This window comes from Python bivittatus, unplaced genomic scaffold, assembly GCF_059951505.1.
Source record: "Python bivittatus isolate LINGU-HERP-01145 unplaced genomic scaffold, Pbiv_v1 ctg000020_np1212, whole genome shotgun sequence".
NCBI lineage: Eukaryota > Metazoa > Chordata > Lepidosauria > Squamata > Pythonidae > Python > Python bivittatus.
In genome coordinates this window covers 47,071,340-47,090,830 of record NW_028277030.1, presented here as the reverse complement: position 1 = coordinate 47,090,830, position 19,491 = coordinate 47,071,340, and the positions used below count along the sequence as shown (strand labels likewise).

The 19,491-nt window shown below is 38.3% G+C and overlaps 1 protein-coding gene across 7 annotated transcripts in view; it reads left to right on the top strand.

Annotated features, from left to right (window-relative positions):
• UBE3D (ubiquitin protein ligase E3D) overlaps positions 1-19,491 on the top strand; it is a 90,099-nt gene that overhangs the window by 27,639 nt on the left and 42,969 nt on the right. For 5 of the 7 annotated variants that reach the window (XM_088138045.1, XM_088138052.1, XM_088138064.1 and 2 more), the window contains 4 exons: positions 339-447; positions 1,378-1,547; positions 12,129-12,267; positions 15,427-15,706. In XM_088138045.1, coding sequence (XP_087994171.1) covers positions 339-447; positions 1,378-1,547; positions 12,129-12,267; positions 15,427-15,618 — 610 coding nt within the window. In that variant the 3' untranslated portion in view covers positions 15,619-15,706. The remainder of the gene's footprint in view (positions 1-338; positions 448-1,377; positions 1,548-12,128; positions 12,268-15,426; positions 15,707-19,491) is intronic. The other 2 variants (XM_025164917.2, XM_088138061.1) reach the window with 2 other exon arrangements.

The following is a 19,491-nucleotide window of genomic DNA, read 5'->3' as shown; positions in this document are numbered from 1 at the left end:
TCTGGTATATCTTAAGGGCAGTGGATGAGAGAAGAATGCCCTAGAAGATTAACAGGCAGCATTCTGGCTGTATGTGACCCTCAGAAGTCCATTTACAGTCTCAGTGCCCCCAAATGGATGAGGGCAACATTTTCTTCCCTGTTTTCAGGTGGTGTCAAAATATCACCAGTAATGTGTTGCAACACCCCCTAGCAGTTATAAGCTGAAACTACAGCTACTGGGATATAAAAATGTTGGTTACTCCAGCCTAGAATGTTTCTTTTATGTTCTCACTTGTTTTTCAAATAATGGTGTTTCTGGGTATTTTGTATGTGATTGCCTTTTCTGCTCCAAAACAGGTCTTCCTTTATACGGAGTGTTATAGCCCGGTGCTTCATGGAACTCGCTTTTTCTAGAAGCACATTTAGGTTCAGCATCCAAGGAATGGATGGCACAGTATATATCTTGGTAAGTCAGAAGTCTTAGTGCTGTCTATAACAAACTGCCTCATCTTATTACAGACTTATCCAGCTGTTAAGATCTGCAGGGGGGCTCTTTTGAAGAAGCTCCCACTATCAGTTGGGCAAGCCAAGGTGTTCTCCTGCATTGTTCCAAGATTGCAGAATGTACCTCCACCCAACTTTTAATTCTTAAATTATTTTAGTACAATTCGATCGCTAATTTAAATCTGTGTTTTTAGTTTTTATATTCTGTTTTTGTTTCAGAATTTTGATAGCTGCTTCGAATATTTGCCAAAGTAGAAAAATGGAGTATAAACCTAATCAATCAATCAATCAAATCAAATCAAATCAGTCAATGCCTTTGTTTTCCTAGAAAGAGTTCCATTGGTTAAATCCAACCTGATAACTTGATCTTATCTCCTGGCTAAGCAAACTCCTTTTATCTTTCCAGCAGTTAACGTAAAATGCTGCTTGGATGTGGAACCCACACATCATGGCGGGGCGGGGGGGAGCATTGCCAACTTACAACAGGGGCTCATTCCATCATCGAATCATGAGTTGTGAGGTCATCATTTCTGTTTTAATTTTGAAGGCACGTTTTCTACATTTCTGAAATAACAGCCAGAAGCCTTTCTACAAGCCTTGAAATACCCTTTCCTCTTTTTTTTACCTTTTAACAAAACAACCAGAAGAACATTTTTCTATAAAGAGAAAGCCAATACCGGCATTTTCCAGAGAGCACAAGAGCTTTAAAACTGGATAGCATAGTAGTAGTGCCTTCTGGGTCCTCTTGTGTGAGAAAAGTAAGTCCTTGGGATAATTCCACTTTCGTTTGTCCCCATTTGTGTTTGCTAATAAATAATCTGGCCATAGTAAGATTCTATATGTGGACTAAGCCCAATAAAATGTGACTGGTAAGAATGTCCCTTATCCGTAGATCTGGATATTGAATTGTGACACACTGATGGTGGAAACTTCAGGAAACCCAGCTTCCAATAATGTTTTTACATTACTTGAACCTGAGCTGTCATCTTCATTGAGGCCTGCTGAGATTCATAAGGCTGTTAAAGTTCTTTACCATCCTTGCACTGAGAACAGAAATAAGGAGTAAGTACTGATTCTACATTTTTCTTTTTAAATAATAAAAGTACTGTAATAGATGATCCTCATTCCCAAATGTTAGTATAGTATAATTTTTGAAATCCAAATGTCTCTTCAAGCCAGTGAAATCGGTTTCACAAATCTCTTCAGGAAAGTTCTAAGTTGTATGTATATATATGTGTGTGTATGTATGTATATGTATATGTGTGGGTATATATGCATATACATACACACACACACATGCATACACACACACACACACACACACACACACACATATATATATATATATATATATATATATATATGCTGCCAACTCCATTCAGACTCAAGGCAACTTACAACATTAAAACATCCTCAGTGTAACACAAATAGATAAATAATAAAACATGCATAACAAATCTGTACAACATTAACACCATAAAATTAAAATGTCCATGGTAAGAATAAACACCAACCAATAATACCAGAACCCAATTAAATCATAATTAACATCACTGAACACATCACAAATAATAGCATAAAAGAAAACCACAGAATTAAATATCAGACAACACCAGCAAGGCAACAGTAACCCACCAAAAGCCCTTCCGGAACAATTCAGTGTGTAAACATTTCTGGAAAATCATTGCATTGGGACAAGCCTGTTATTAAAAAGGACATAATTCCTCAGGATTGGAGACATTATAGAAAACCACTATGTCCCAGATTCAGCCACTCTAATTTCACAAACAATTATAAAAAGGAAACATTCCTTTCTGTGTTGGGTGTGTATACTGTGTGTAAAAACTACAATTTATTAACAACAGGCTATTTTGGTTAACTCTTGGATGCTTAAGCATAGTTCTTTAATATATTGCTTTTTAAAATAAACATGTATGACCTAGGAGCCTTGAATGAATGCAAGTGTTGATATTGCTGGGACATGAATCGATTTGCTGGGTTTTAATTTTCTCTGCTTAATTTTCCACTTAATTTAATATATTTGAATTCTGAGCTTCAACAAGAGATTATTTCTGTTCCTCTGGAAACAACAAACCTACAATGGAGAACATCTTGAAACAGCTCATGGCTGGCTGCACTCTTGTCAATAGCTTTTAAAAAGATAACTGTTTTTAATTTTTTAAAATGCATCCTCTGCAATCCATATTTGTGCAAAATCTTTTTTTCTATTCTTGTGGTTTTAAGAAATGTTTTAGAGCTCCTTAGAACATACAGCCAAGCAACTATTTGTCATCTTCATACCTCAAACATACAGGAATTTTCTTGAGGGGCTTGAAATCTAATCCAGAAGGCATCTGGGCTCATCTGAGAAACTATGACATGGGCTGAAAACAGGGAGTTTATAGTGACCAGAACAAGAATAGGGTACCTTATGGCCACAAGGTGTGTTGAATTACAGATCCTCAAAGCCCCACCTAGCATGGTCAGTCTGAGATTATAAGAGTTGCAGTCCTAAAAATATGGAGGGGACCTTGTTGCCTCTTCCTGGGCTAGCATGATAAACTACAAAATATCCAGTGAGAAGTAGTTGAAGAAGCTGGGTATGTTTTCCTGGGAAAAGGAGAGATTATCTGGAGACAGGATTGTTCAAATAGTTCTAAGTCTGTTATGTAAAATGTACCTTAGGATATGTTTTAGTGGCACAGACTTTATAATGTAAGAATTAGTTGTAGAAGAACTTGTCTTCAGAGTTACTGGGCTCTTGTGAAAAATACTTCTAAGGTTTATGGACTAGTTTTATAAGAAAATTAGCAATTACAGATTTGTGCACGACTAAATCCACGCTTTCCCCAGAATTCCTAATTAATGTGGCCCAACAATCCTGACTCAAGATCCAAAGAGCTGTTCTGTATTCTCAATACATCTGGTGTATACCAGATTAGGGGTAAGTATATAGTTGACTTCAATGATTATATGAAGGGTAGGCAACCTAGTGACTGTAGACACCAGTGGGCTCACTTTCTGTCCTGACTTTATTTTTAGATACTTTAAATTATATAGGAAACTGCCTTCTGCATTATTTTTATTTCCAAGAATGCTTGTGTATCTTGAGTGCTTTTTAGAACATCAAAATGATGGTTGACTCCAGCCCAATCTTGGTTTGAAAACGTGTCCACTTGGCCAGAAAAAATAAGTTAAACAGAGGTGTTAGAGCAACATAGGAAGGTGGGGGCAGACAGCCATCTTCCAGTTTGCCTTCTGGTAAGTGAGTTGTGAGTGGCCACAAACTACACAGCATCCATTTTGTGAGAGTGCTCATAACAAATTCTGTATAGTTCCAAATGTGCCTAATAGCCCAAAACAATTTACTTTGAATTTCATCCAGGATGTTTATAGATTCCCTACAAGAATTTGTACAGTGAAGGAAATGGGACCTAGTCAGGTAAATCGTTCACTACACAGTTTTTGCATATCCTGTCATGACGTTCTTTCCAGAAACTCATTTTTCCAACACTGCTACCACAAATGTAATGACAAATGTTCTTTAGTGCTCATTTTTATCAACTGAGCTTATTAAGCAGGGAACATGGGCTTTTTGTTTTCTTGGTGTTTGTAAATCTCCTAGCAATTACTAAGCACTTCTGTAATTTGAAAAGACATTATGGAGAAGGATTTCAAATAACAAGTTCTTAATCCGTTCAAAAGCATTTACTGATCTCCTAAAACATTATGAATTCAAAAGACAGAGTTACTCTTATTGAGCTGATATTTTTCATCTGCATGCAGTACAGAATGCAGCACAACTCACTTTTGTCCAAATCCCATTTAAGTTGTCAGAAATAGGCCTGCATCATTAATTGGAAATGCAAGACAGTATTTCTCTTTGGGTATCAATGAGATGAATATAGCTGCCAGAAATTAATTAAGTAATGGGCAGTGCTTATAATCCACCCCAGTCCTAAAGGACTCTAGGTAGCATACAATAGCAAAACAACAACATATAAGAAAAACATAATAAAATCCACTAATGTTTAATTTTCAATGGAAAAGCTGGGTTGTGCCAACAAGGACAGACTAAAGATAGAAATAAATGCATCTAGTAGATGTGCTGTCAAAGTACACAAGAACCATTAAAGTTAACTATCTGATGTTTTATCCATGACAAACCAGCTCCATCACCACAGTTGGATGCTGGCATTGAGCTAAATTTGTATTTGTTTTCTTCTGTTTTTAAAGATTAGCAATGGAACTTGACCCCTGGGGTATCTTGAAGACAAATGAAAAATGTGAGGAAATTATTCATTTCTAAGGTGTATATTTCAATTTTTACAAAAGTGATTTCATAATACTACAACAGTAACTAAGACAAAAATGATGCCACCAAGTCAGCAGGAACAACATACAACCATAATTGGGTGGGACAGCGATAGCTAAAAAGGTCAAGAAACCCCATTAGAAGCTTCAAGGAAGAGCAATGAACCTGTGATTGGACTCTCACAGTTATTGGCTTCTTACTCCCATTATCCTCAACTGAAATAGTCAGTGGTCATAGTGCTTCTGATTAGAAAGGCAGAATATAAATCAAATAAATAAATGATTAATCATCATCATCCTACCTGGAGAACAGCAGCTTCTCCACCATTAACCTAAATGAATAAAACTGAATAGGTCTAGTGCCTTAAATATAGTGATAGCTGACCATGCCTGGGAAAGGATTCCATGGTTAGAATGTTACTACTGAAAAAGTCTCTTGTTTCCTTCTGAAAAACAGCTAGAAAATTACCTTTCACAGATACCATAATAGATGAGCAGAGGAGAGAAAGCAGATGCCGTAATTCTAGACCCTTTGGGCTTCAAGCCCCAGTCCAAGACCTTGAACTGAACTGTAACATGAACTGGTGGCCAGCAGAGATCTAAAGTAGTATAGAATGTTCATGGTGGCCACAGTACAGGAGTTGTAGCTTCCACATGCAGTTTAACCGTGCAAAACAATGTGCAGAATGCTGCGGCAGTGTTGGTGCTGAGACTGTCTCCTTTAGTGTTAGTATTTTATATGCAATACGGTTTGTATGATGGGAGAATTGAAATACTACCCCCACCTGCCGTTTCTAATAGTTCAGTCCCTAAATGAAACCACGGACTTTTTGGCTTCCTGCAATCAATCATTGGGCTAAACAAGAGAAATATAGATTTGTGCCCTCCAGAATCTAAAATCATGATACTTATTTGATTGTGGTTTTCATTAGGAAAGTAGCTAAGGTTCCTGATAGTTGGACTGCCTTTATAATTTTGTTTACTTGGAAACTAGATTATTATGTCTGAAAATAATCTGTCATTAGCTACTGTTTCCAATGATGTATCATAATTGGCTGCTTTATATCCATTTCAAATAGTGAGGCACATGAATTTGGACAATCTCTTCCCCAAGGCGACATTAGTCAGTGTGAGCTCAAACTGCTGGGTCAACATTTTCCTTCTCCGAAGTCATACACAAGTGTAAAAATTTTATGAGGTGACTTTAACAAGGCCCACTGGGATTTGGGATTATTTGTTTTAAGTTCTCATTAAAGAGAAAAAGTTTTGTCTGTGTTTAGGTGGGTGAAGTAAAGCTAGTTCAAGGCTGTACTGTTGGTGTAGGGGGAAAAATTGATAGAAAGTATTTGAAATCAAAGAGAACTTTTCTTCTTATGTGTGCTAAATGTATTTTGCCAAAGTTTTAACTGTGACAACATACCCCAGAATTCTAAAGTTATTTCTAGATTAATAAGAACAAGTTTCCTTTTGTGCTTGGAAATAATCTAATAAAAAGGGATGCCTATTGAGATTTTTTTTTTTTGCAGTATATTCATACAGCATTATATTTGGAAAAAGCTACCGCCTCTCAAGAAAATCAGGTTGGGATCATGATGAAAAGAGTACCTTACTGGATTGCTGAAAAAAGACAAACTAAAAAGAAATACTTTTTCTTGCTCTCTCCAACCCAAAAACGAAATAAGGATGATGCATTCTATTTAAAAGTAGAAGGCACCCTTATTTTGAAATACAGCTAAAGTCCTAGTTATTTCATTGCTCAGCTTGGACTATGGTTTGTTGGGCTGGGTAACCTTAAGCCAGTTTAGGATCTCTTTCTCTCCAATGGGCATAGCGACTCCAGCAGGCAATATAATGTGTTTCAACAACAACTACATAGATTTATTGATTCGCCTACAACTCAATAAAAGAACTACCAATTCCAGCTGCCCAAAGATATACACAGTCGACTATACTGTCTTCTTAAAGGGGTAAGCAGAGTGATGTCCAAACTGGGGCTACTGGGAATGAGTCCTGTTACCCTGCTGTTCTAGGGAGGCTTGTACTCAAGTTAGGAGTACAAGCCTAGGCTAGGACGGGATAGGTAGGTCAAATCAGAATAATAAATGGAACGAGTTATTTGATCTTACTAATTTTAATCTATTCACCACCTCCACATACTGTTCCTACTCCCTTGGAGCTTAGGTGAGCGTAAGTTGCCACTGGAAGGACAAGTCACAAGACCACTCCTGCCTCTAGACCTGGCTCCTGCAGAGCCAGGATAGATAAGCCACCACTGACATCTGAGCAGAACGTCAGTAAATCTGGCAGGAAGCATGGTTTTTCCCAATTTATTATGCCCGATATCTGTTTGGATTCTAACACCAGAATTTATGTACATCTTCAGTTCATTCACTTTTATGTGAACTGTTGATCACTCTCCCCACTCACTCTCACTTACGCATCACTCCAACCAGCAAGGCACATCTTAAAAGAGTTAGTTTTGCTTACCTAACTATTGTTCAGTTGCAGGTTACACCAATAGAATTGAAACTTATCACTTGCCTAAATATTCCTACTCAAAAATAATTAAAATGGCAGAGTTGGTAAGGTGATCTATCTATCTCCAACTTTGTTGCAGATGAAAAAAGCATGGATGGCTAATCATACATCGTATTTTCCACCTGTCAAAATGAAAGCCAATGAGAAAATGTTAGGAGCTAAACTACATCACTGGAGAGAAAACTGGATGAAGGGCTGAGTTAATTAGCCCTTCTTTCTTTCTCTTCTTATAGTACTAAGCAGAACATTGTATTAGATTCTGACTAGTAATTTTCACTTAATTTAAATTTAAGCATTATTACAATTTTACTCCCTGTTTGGAAAGGAGAGGTTGAGACCTGTGATTTTCTTCTAATCCCAGGAATGTTATCTTCAGATACTGGCCTTCCACAGTACCTTCACCCATCAGAATGAACAGTTTATTGATTGCTGGGTCTCATTTCTCATGCCCTTCCAGCCATTCTGTGTTCGTCTTTGGTATAGTAGTGCTGATCTGGAATGAAATTATCTTTGTATTCATTCTGGTATGACCTTCTTTTCATGTAGTAATGTTTGTAAATCAGAACATTCTGGGATGCCTTTATTCATTAAGCTGTCAGCCATGCATTGTATATGTTCACACAGGTTACTTTTTGCTCAGACATAGATGGTCTTAGGTTTAATCAGGTTCTACGTGTCTCCATATTTTGTCTCAAGGTAGGCCAGGTTTCTGGTCTATTCCGTTCTTGTTCTCAGTCATCTGGGTTTTGTTTCTTTTTCACATACTCTCTGGATGATGTGTCATATCAATCCATGTTCAATATAATTCTAAGCTTCATTGTACCCTTGTTCCCTACTCTTGCTGCTGCTGCTGTTTTCTTGAAGATAATGCCCCATTAGAATGCTTCCAAGCTAATTCAAAACTTTCCCTTACTATTTGGCTCAGCTCAATTTTCCCCAATAGGGAATAATCTTTCACATCCCTCAGAACTTTTTCTTTGACTTTGAATGTTAGGAAAAGCTTTTTATTTCCCCTACCCTCAAATCAAGTACCTACGTTTAGCCTCCAACTCAGTAAAAGGACTATCAAATTTGTTTCTACTCTCTGCCTGAAAAGAAAACAAGTGTTGTGGCAGTTCTGAATATTTAGCAACCGTTCTATATTCTTCAGAAATGCAAGAGTAGCACTGTTGTCATTTTGACCCACTGGTTTATTTTATTTATTTCTTTATTTGCAAATTTTTTCTGGCCCCCCATCTTAATCAAGTAATTCTGGGTGAATAACAAAGCAGAAAACAGAAACCTACATATGAAAACAGTAAAAAAAACAATAGAAGATGACAGGTAAAAATAATCAGCTCATCAAAACTGTCAAACAATGCAGAACAAAACACACAGACTGGGCTCCCCTACCATTCTGACCTTGAAGCTGGAGGGAAGAGCCAGGTTTTTAAGGACTTCCAAAAGGCCAACAGGGTTGAGGCCATCTGAACATCAGGGGGGTGGGAGAGACTTTCATGAAACCTAATCTGGTTTATACCTCCAGCTCCCCCACGTCAGGTGTTCTTGGCATGTGCTGAAAACTCCCTGAACTCCCAGCCAGCAAAGCTAATGGGAAACTTTTGTCATGTCCAGCTTTTTCTTCCTCTTCCTCCGCTCCCCCGGGGATTTTTGTTTGTTTAATTTCCAGCCTGGATTTCTTTTCTGAGAAGCTTGAAAGCATGCTCACTCTTTTGTAGCAGTAATTAACATTCATAATATTGTACTATTGTTAGAAATCCCTTTGGGCCAGACGCTTCTCCAAAGGAGATTAATTTCATAAAGTCAGCATTTGCTTATTTTCAACAGAGGCAGAAGTGTTGATACGTTTTGGGTTTTAAACTACCAACATCCCACAGTAATGGGGCTCTATTCATCAGTGCATGCTCCAAAAGGCTGTATAATGAGCTGCTGTTGAAAGAAGTGAGATTCTTCGTCATGCGTCGCTCTGCAGGGACTGTATGTACAGGATAGGTTGCCCAAGTATGATGAATACAAAAGCATTTTTAATCAAATGGTTCAGCATATAGACTCATGTAAACCTCAAGGATCTAACTGAAGGATAAGCAGTTTACAAATACTTGAAGGCTGTTTTTCAATGTGTGCTTCATCGGAGCAAGGACAGTTTTTCCCTTGTCAGTTGGTGAGAATTAAGGTACAGTGGTTACAACAACAATAGCAACAATATATTTTATTACAGCTGTTGGCCTGCAAAAACTACAGTGGTTGTGGCAGCCATGGCAACATAGTAAAGATTTGGATCACCAGAGAGATACAGGTTCAAGTCTACCAGCAAGAAAGTTTGCTGGGTGACTCTGGGCCTGCCACTCTCTCTCAGGCCAACCTATCTATCTCACAGGATATTAACCAAAACTGGCCTAACAGTTTTTAAAAATTTCCCAAACCCTGGAAGAATTACAGAACATTCAATCCCATCTATGTTTTTGATGTGATTCATTCCACTCTTCTTTCCCTATCCTCCCACAAATATCAAATGGCTCCATGGATTTCTCTATCCTAGCTGTTCCTTCTTAGCTATGGTATTTTATCCTTTACACAATTATTGAAATGTAATAATTATATGCTAGAAATACAAGAGAATGTTATTACCTATAAGATGAAAATCAACAGTAGTATGCTTTGTCAAGGTGTGCCATACTTTTAGCCAACCTTCAGTTGTCCAAGTAGTAGCAAACACTTCCTAAATTGCATATGATTTGCTTCTCTTTTATATTCTAGTTTTATCAGTTGAATTGCCCTATCCTCCATCCAGTATCTTTGGGGCCTTCATTAACATGAACTTTAATAAAATGGTTTGTTCAATGAGCAAAGCAATTAAAAGAACGAAAACCCTTTAAAACACACTTGAAAATTGAATTGTGTCTCCTTTAATGAGATTTTCTCTGACTTTCTGCTGAGCAATTTCATTGAATGGGTATTAATGAGCAACTGTAGTCATCTTCTGTCTTCGTTTAACTGGAGTTTCAACTCATATTTTCTCTCTCCTCGCCCCCCAGAATCCATTTATAAGAGCTGATAGAGCTGTATAAAGTTTGCATTTAAGCTGCATGCAGATCTGCAAGGAGTGAAAGAGAAACATGGTCAAATTCCAAGTAATTGGCTATATTAGACAAGTTTTCCCCAACTCACTGCCTTCCAGATAGGTGGATATTAAAATTTCCAGAATTCTTGGCCAGACTGCAGCCATGCTCATTGGTAATCTTGGGGAAAGTAATCCCAATACATCTAGGAGTACAAGGTTTGGGAAAGCTACATTAACCATTATATGAGTGGCCACATATAGAATTGCTGTCTTAGAATGAAAGCAGTCAAGAATGAAGAAATCAAAGTAACTAAGGAATTCCTGTCCTTTTGGGGTCTCATGGGAAAAAAAAATCCCTTCTCACCTCTGTAAGTGGTATGTGTCTTCTTCAATCTCAGGTCCTCTACAGGAGGCCTGAGAGTTTGAGGGTTCTGCACAGTATCTTAGCTGTTCCTGGCACTGCGCTCTTCTGGACAGAGAGCTCTGATGTTGTTCCTGGGATCTGTTGGAGCCACTCTCCCAGCTTAGGAGTTACAGCCCCGAGTCGTCCTACCACCACTGGGTCCGCTTTGGCCTTTACTTTCCACATCCTCTCTAGTTCCTCCTTCAGGCCCTGGTATTTCTCCAGCTTCTCATACTCCTTCCTGATGTTGCTGTCACTTGGCACTGCTACATCTATCACTACTGCTGTCTTCTGGTATTTGTCCACTAAGCAGCTGGATAATGTAGTGGTTAGAGCACTACCTTTGATGCAGGAGACCAGGGTTCAAATCCCAGCTGGTACCTACCTTACCAGTAGGAGTCCTTGGGCAAAGACACCCTAATGCTTCACCTGCCTACCTCAAATATGAGAGTGACACGAACTAAGAGAGTCATGCCAGCTTGGACGTCGCCTGGCTTAACAAGGTCAGCGTCAGATGTTGGGGAACCAGGACAATCTGACGATAAGTGGACTACTGGAACAAATCATGCATGGACAAGACAAGTCTCATGGAGATAGATAGATAGATAGATAGATAGATAGATAGATAGATAGATAGATAGATATGCATGCATGCATGCATGCATGCATGCATGCATGCATGCCACCCGACTCCCAGCAACTCAACTCTGGGATACATTTGGAGAATGTGTCATGGGCCCCTCTTGAAAAATCTACTTCTCATCACTTATTCATGCACCATGCTCGGTCCTAGCCCTGCTTGTTTTTTGCACATTCTTGTGGATAGATAGGAACATTTCCAAGCAACTGGAATAGGTACCCTTTTTTTTTTTTTAATTTTCTAAGTAAATTATGAATCCAAGGAACATCCTTGGAAATAAAGATGCAGAATATTTGTGCCTGACTTTGCAGAATGCTAGCTTCTATATTCATGTGTAAAAGAACAGGTGGAGCAAGGATCATGGCAGAAACCAAGAAAAGTATTCCTAAGTACACTGGGGATTCCAGGAGTAACATCTTTTGGTATGCCTTAACCTTCAGTACATTTAGCTGGCTGCTACTGTAAATGGAGTACCAAAATAAATAGATTTTTTTAATCTGATCTAATTAGGCATTTATGATTATATGTCAACTACTAACTAATTGAATAAGATAGTGTTGTATCTGTTAGTCTATTCCTGTATAGCTAAACCTGCTTATAAGCAAAATGTATTGTGTTTCATTTATTGAAAGTTTAAATTCCCTGCATATTACATAAACAGGTAACAGTATTCTTGTTTTTTTCCAGTCTCGTTGATTCATGGGGAGAGGATATTGGAGTCTCTTCTCTCACATTTCCATCAAAAACCTGTTTGGAACTTCTGTTGATACTGTCCCAGAGTAATGCTTCATTGCCCCCTTCCCTTCGCTGGATGAATTCTTTCCAGGTAAAGAAATCATACTCTTTTCACATAATTAACTAACATTGCAAAAATAAGGTTTAGAATCCAAATCTTTATCCAGATTGAATAGTTAATAATACCAGATGTTACACTGACCTTTCTTTGCTCTCTTCATTTATTACCCAATTATGGTTTGGATGAATCATTTGTATCCATATCTGCACAAAATGGAAGATAATGTATGAAACTGAAGATAAGGTTGCATTTGCGTCTTTAATTTACTGAAAATGTTACATGTTCTTCCTCCTTTGTGCAAGATGTGCTGAGTGCTTCTAGACAGTGATTCTTTTCTGCCTTTTGAATGGTCCTCTCCCCCATCAGTCATACAGCATTGTCTTGAAATGTTATCTAATGCGCTCATGGAAGATAAATTTCCAAAACTCCAGTTACTCACTGTCTTTGGGAAATCCCTTTCTCTTCTTTCTGCTTCACTTCATAAATGGATGAAACCCAAAAATCTAATGAGTTCATCATACTTGTGGGCATATTTTTTCACTGGAGTGACTATCTGCCACATTTTTAGCCACCAGCCGTAACTAGTGCTTTTAGTTATCAATTTAGCCCAATCTAATAACATGCTGCAGTGATCCTTGCTACCAGGGGAAAGCTCCTGGATGCAGTTTTGCTGACATACTACTCTCTGTTGTATCCCTAGGGGTCCCAGAGTCAGGAGCCAAGCAGGGCTCTGACAGGGACTCAGACCACGATGAATCTCAGTTTATTCCTCTTAAGGGGAAATGCTCGACTCCATTTCCTCTGTTTTAGGAAAGCCATCAACACTCTCGCAGATGGCGGATATAGCCCTCCAATCACCTGATAGGGTTTCTAGGCCATTTTGGAGAAAGGGACAGCTGGATAGACAGCACCAAGAGGGTACTGAGCAAAGGAATCCTGTGGCTCTTAGGACCTTTCTTGAGGAGAAATAGGAGCTGGGACAGTAGTTCTTAAAGTAAGCGCTAATCCAACCTGTACTTTCTTACTCTGAGCTTTATTCTCTGCCAGAGCCCAGACCTACCTCATTTGTTAGGAATACCTGTCCTTAGCTAGCTATTGTAAAGACTTCAAAGAAGCCAGGGGACTGTCTCAGGTTTGCCCCCATCTCATCCTCACAGGTTTTCCTGGGATGCCAAACTTCCCAGGGCTTACTAGAATGCCATCTTAACCTTGTTTTTTTTACAGCACAGTTCTGGCACCATGGTAAAGAAAGATTTTGAGGCTTTACCATGCATTTGTCACTATATTTAAAAAGCAGTTTACCTCTTGCAGTCACCTTCATAGCAATTAGTTGGGAAGATTCTTTTGCAAACCACCAGGAAAATGTACAAATATTGCTATGTTATTTATAAGTTGCTGATTATGATAAGACCCCAGGTTTTTATAATAAAAGAGTACATTCTGGATATTTTATCTGAGGTCAATGTGATTTCTGTTTCAAGTAGAAATAAGAATTCTCTATTCTGTTCAGCTATGCGGATATAATCATTTAAGGGAGGCAGGTACCTTGATATGCTTGTGTAATAAAATGCTGAAACGGCTGTAGCTGGCTTGAGGGAAGAACTTTACCAGTAAATGGAAAATTCAGATAGGAAGACTGTTTGGAATAGAATATAGTCTTCTATAGTTGGTGGGAAAGCCACTCCTAGGAGCCATTCTGTTAAATTGGATAATAATAATACATTTAATTGCATTTTGGGTCTTATTTTATTTTGGAAATATGTAAGCTGTATAAATAAATACATCAGAAGTAATTCCATCACTTTATGTCATATAGGAGGTTCAGCATCACAAAGACAGAATACAGGATTTTTTTCTAAACCATTGGAAAATCCTATTCCAGAAATACAATTTTAAAGCCACATAGAGATTTTGTTTTAATAAAGAAAAAATGGAAATGATGGTTCAGGAGCAAGATGAAATCACTGGATTTGACAGGATCGATATATTTTCAACATAAATACCTATTGCCACTCCTCTTAGAATCTATTCAATCTGTTTAGATTATGGCCTGATGAGAAATGACCACAGAATCTACAGATACTATTTTTTAATGCAAAGCATTAGGATACATAACTCTGCTGTTATCCAACACACACACACGCACACACATACACACACACCTGCATGCTATCCTTGGCTGCATTGACTTTATATTTCTTGCCTGAAAGAGCTAATGTACATGCACATTTTCTGTTATGAACGGCTTAAAGAGAAACCAAAATTACAGCCTGGAACATTACATTTCTCCTCCCCCACATTCAGTTTTATATACCCATAAAAGAAAACATCAATGGTCTGTTTAATTCCAGCAATCCCTGTTTCACTTTGTAACCTTCAGAGTTAATGTCTGACAGATACTAAAGTGAAATGCTTGCTTTTTCCACAACAGCAGTGCTGGGAGAAATGTGTTAAGTTGTCTGATGTACCATCATAAAAATTCAATATCTAAAATGTTGTATGCTTGAGTTCTTGTTTGCTTTGGTTTTCTGTAGCCCAGATGTCAAAGAAGTCAAGGTAACACTAGCAAAACACCAGCAGAATTTGTTTCTTGTTTTCATGCATTTGCTTATATTGTCATAAACACTAAAGCTTAATTCTATAGTATCACCTTTTTATGCTGAGAAGCTTACCAGTTTGATACATACACGTGGAGGTTTTCTATAAGTTTTATTTACTTTAAACAGAAGCTTCATAACTAAATGTTATTTGAAAAATACATCACATAGACACAGATGGAATTAGAAAAAGGAAATTAACCAACAACTGGGAAGGGCAGAGACACTTCATGGAGCTGCTTGGAGCCTGGATTCAAATGCAGAGCTTTTAAAATGTTCTTAACAGACTGGCTCAATTTGGACAACTGCTTTTCCTCTCCCCTTCATTTATTGCTTGTTGACTTTAGTTCAGAGACCCTACCTGGCATCATGTCACGATGCCCTTTATATCCAAACTGGGAAACTCACTAAATGCTTATTAACAAGCCAGGAAAGGGGAGTTCTGAATGCAAGTTAAAATCTTCACCCCAAACCAAGAAACAGTGGAGGAAAAGGGAGTATCCCAGGTCACACATTTTCATCAGCAAACATCATTCTTTTGGAAAGCCATCTGAACGGCTATCTTTTTTATATTGTTCTTGAATGTTCCCAGGGAGGCCAAATTGGATACGAGCACAAGTCCTATAACAGAGAAGAGATGGAATGTATTCTCATGAGTGGAGGCCCTTTATTGGGAAGAAGAGATTCTGCAGCCAAAATCCCAGGACGTTTCTTTTTCAACATGTATCAGCCTGTCAGTTTCAACAGAAGTAGTCTGAAATTTGGCAGAAGGCCGTCTGGCTAGTCCTTTCCGTCTAAAGCTCCAAAGACACGTGGTGCCAGCAGAACTCACAACTCTGATTCCCGGTTGAACGCAGGTCCAGAACAGCAAGGTTTCCATATATGTACCTTTCTTGTCTGTTGTCTAGTGCTGAGCACAAATGACTTGAAATCGTGGCCCCTCAGCAAAATGTTAACATGCAGAGCATTTTCAGTTAGTGAAATGTTCTGGTTTATAAAGTAACTTTGGCTGTAATTTCTATAAAATCTCATCATTTCTAATTTTAAAATGAAGATCGTCTTTAAAAAAAATATTCTATTCAACTCCTAGAAAAAGAATAGAGTAGGGTTTTAAAGACTGGTGCATCTGATGCTTATTATTTACCAAGCGTCAAAAGCGAAACAGAAACCCACGCCATGCTGATAAATATCTCTAAAGTCTTATTGAAGTGTGGTGGTATTTCATAGCCGAGCAAATGTGTTTGAAGACACTAGGGATTTTAAAGGAGAGGACTCTCCCCCACCCGTTTCCATTTTTTGTTAGGAAACAAAACTACTTCTCTGAAACACCATTCCATACAGGAAGAGTTCAAAAGATGATCTGGTTTCTGAAAAGCCAAGTGACACTGAGTCAACATTCTTTCCGAAAGGAAATGTGTAATATTACTGAGGCTTGTAACACACTGCGAGCTATGGTTGTAAAACCGAAAAGCAATTTGGATGTGACGAAGGGTACTGGGCTGGAGAAGAGAAGTTATTAGACATGTCTTGTATTTGCTGAAGTACAAGAGGTGCTTGAGTGTATTACATCCTTTCCTTTGGTGCCCCAGAGTGTCGTCTCTGACAGCTACATGTAACTTGCCTGTTCTCAGTGAAATCAGAGCCCTTTGTTTCCTCACATTGGTAATGATGAGGATTCATGTTCCAATCAGGCCACCCCATTTTTAGTTGATGGCCTCTCGATAAAGAATTGTGGGCTGGTTAGACCCCAGAAAGAAATAATTGAAAATGGGCCTGCTGCTTAAATGGAAGCATCCAAGTGATTAAATGTGCCTGTTTTAGAGAATGACAGAATCCTAAGAAGTTGCTAGACATGAAGGAAGCAGTTTCCTACCCTTAGTTTGAGGCAGGCAGGATAACAGTCCTGTTCATAAGCTTTCATTTGGGTTAAAAGACCAGAAGGAAAGGCGCAAAGTTATCATGGGCCACTTGGTCTGACTTTGCAGCTCTGGTTCCTATAGTCAGCAAAGGAGGGTTTGCTTTTCTTTCAGTGTGTAGAATCACATTGCTTTTGGCGTGTAGAAGAGCAAACACCTTACTCTCCTGAAATCTCTTCCTCTCCAATCTCTCTGCTTTTGTGGGGGGGAGGGTCAGGCAAAAGAGAGAGTGCCTACAGAAATTGCTTGCTTTTTTCTCTCCATTCCTCTCACAGAGCGAAGAAGTTGGAGAAAAAGAGATTTCAAGAGAGTACTATAAGCTGTTTGTGTAGTGGTCCTGTGCCTCCCAGCCCTGGGCTGTGGTGCAATCGCATTGCTTTCAATGTGTACAAGACAGCGGGCATTGAGTATTCCAAAGGGCAGGGGAGTGGTTAGGAGGCAAACAAAAGCTGAAGGTGTGAAACTCACTAATCTTGTCTCTTTCCAGCCTTAAAGCACAGTTGTGGTCACATGATTTCCCACTTAGTGACCACTTTGCTTAGTGTGGAGTTGCCAGTCCTAATTAGGATCGTTAAGTGAGGACTACCTGTACCTGTATGTTACTGAAAACTTCTCAAAAGTGAAGTTGATAGAAGTAATTACAGTTTAAAATCTTTTCATGTGTTTTGCCCATATCTGTTGTGTAAACCAAAAGTAATTCTTATCTTGTGTTATTAATTATAAAAAATAAATTATACAAGCCTGTTGCTCTCCAATCTTTTGCAAACAACCTTTTGCTAAAGCCCTCTATTGCTTATGGTCTCTAGTTTTGCTCTCCTGAGATTGGTCTGACTCTGACCATTGTTTCTGTTGCAATGATGGGTGCAAATGTCTCTCTTACCTAATGTGTCTAAAAATTCTGAAACCTCTTTTGGGATGAAAGTTTTCTAATGTTCTTGCTTCACCTAGGCCAAATGATAGCTGGGCAGATTCTGATGTGATTATCCCATGACAGTAGTTTGTAGGATTAAATCTAGCCTGGAGCTAAAGCCCAAAATTGGGTTAGAGTTATATTTAGGATTAGGATTATATTTGACCCAACATTGATATATTGGACATCTGCAAACACACACAAAACCAGATGTGTTGGCTTTCCTATACAAATGCCTACACTTAACATATTGATGCTGCAGGATCAAGCCAACAGGACTACATCATCTCAGGGATGGGGAAGAGAGGCAGCCTTGTTCTGTGTTTCTCCTTAAGGAGGTTTTTTTGGGGGGGGGTGCCTTCAAGTCAGTGTTGACTCCTGGTGACTGCCTGGACCAGTCCCTGCAATTTTCTTGGCAAGGGTTTTTTGGAAGTGGTTTGCCCTTGCCTGCTTCCTAGGGCTGAGAGAGAATGACTGGCCCAAGGTCACCCAGCTGGCTTCATGCCTAAAGCGGGACTAGAACTCACATTCTCCTGGTTTCTAGCCTGGTGCTGATATGAAAAAAACTTTGATGCACCATTATCAAAAGATGAAGACTGGAATCATAGAGTTGTGTCTAACTTATGGCCTAAATATACTTTTAGATTCTTCTCACTGTGAATATCTTACAAATTGATTTGTTGTGCAGCAGTTAGAAAAGTTTGATGACTTTTTAGTAGGCTTATGGTCTTAGTTTATCAAGGAGGTTCTTTTTAATATGACGCATTCTTATACAATGCATTTGCAAAGTAAAGCTACAGCATTTGGGTTAACTTTCTGAAATTTTAAAACAGATTTTTCTTTTAATATCCCTCTGTCCATCACTGACATTTCTATATTTCCTCTGAAGAGGAGAGAAAATCTGAATAATGCCATGTGAAAGCAGCAGTGAGGTTTGAAAAATTGGATAAGGCTTTCTGGTGAACTGACTTTAATGCATCTTCTGTTTCTAGTCACATTTTTCTCTGCCACAGTTAATGAAAGTACTTTCAGGTGTATTTTTTTCTCCAAGTAGTAACTAGTGATGTCTGCAGTTAATCGCAGAGTTGGGTTCCTTCGGGGTATCTTGAGGATATATTCCATTAAGAGATGTTCTCATTAAAACAAAAACCTATAGTTAAGATTGCCTCTAAAATTATCCATTTTGTAAGTATTTTCCCACTCTTGACATTAGATAGATCCCATTGTACCCATCAAAATTTAACTGCTTTTTAACTCTAAAATAAGTACTGAATTGGGCCTGATGCATAGACAGGAGAGATTCTTCACGGTGGATGCTTTCAGGATTTGGAATTACTGCTAATTGTCCAGGCAGAAAAGTTGGTTCCTTCTAGGTTATCCTTCTGTCAACAGACAAATGTATGTTTATTTAGGTAGGCTTTTGGTGCAAGGACTGGGTTTGTTGCTGGTTAGGGTGGATGCTTTCTGTAAATGTGATATTAAACTAATATTTGATTATGCTTTTAATTAGTATTTCTCTTTATAATTTAAAACTGTTCTGAGTATCCTTCCTTGGAGGAAAGATAGGACATAATTTTTAATTGTTTTAAAAAATATCAAGCAAACACCGCCTTTTTTTGTTAGATAATATAATTAAAGGGGGGAAAAAACAGTTTGGGAGCAACCATAAATACATTTGGAATCTTAGGAACAGATACATAATTTTAAATATATATAATTCAGTATTTCTGCCCTGAAATACATTTCTAAGTTTCAGATAATGTATTAGGAATTGTTTTGTTGATACAGCTTAAAAAATAATTTCATTAAATAATGGCAGCTCTTAAGTACT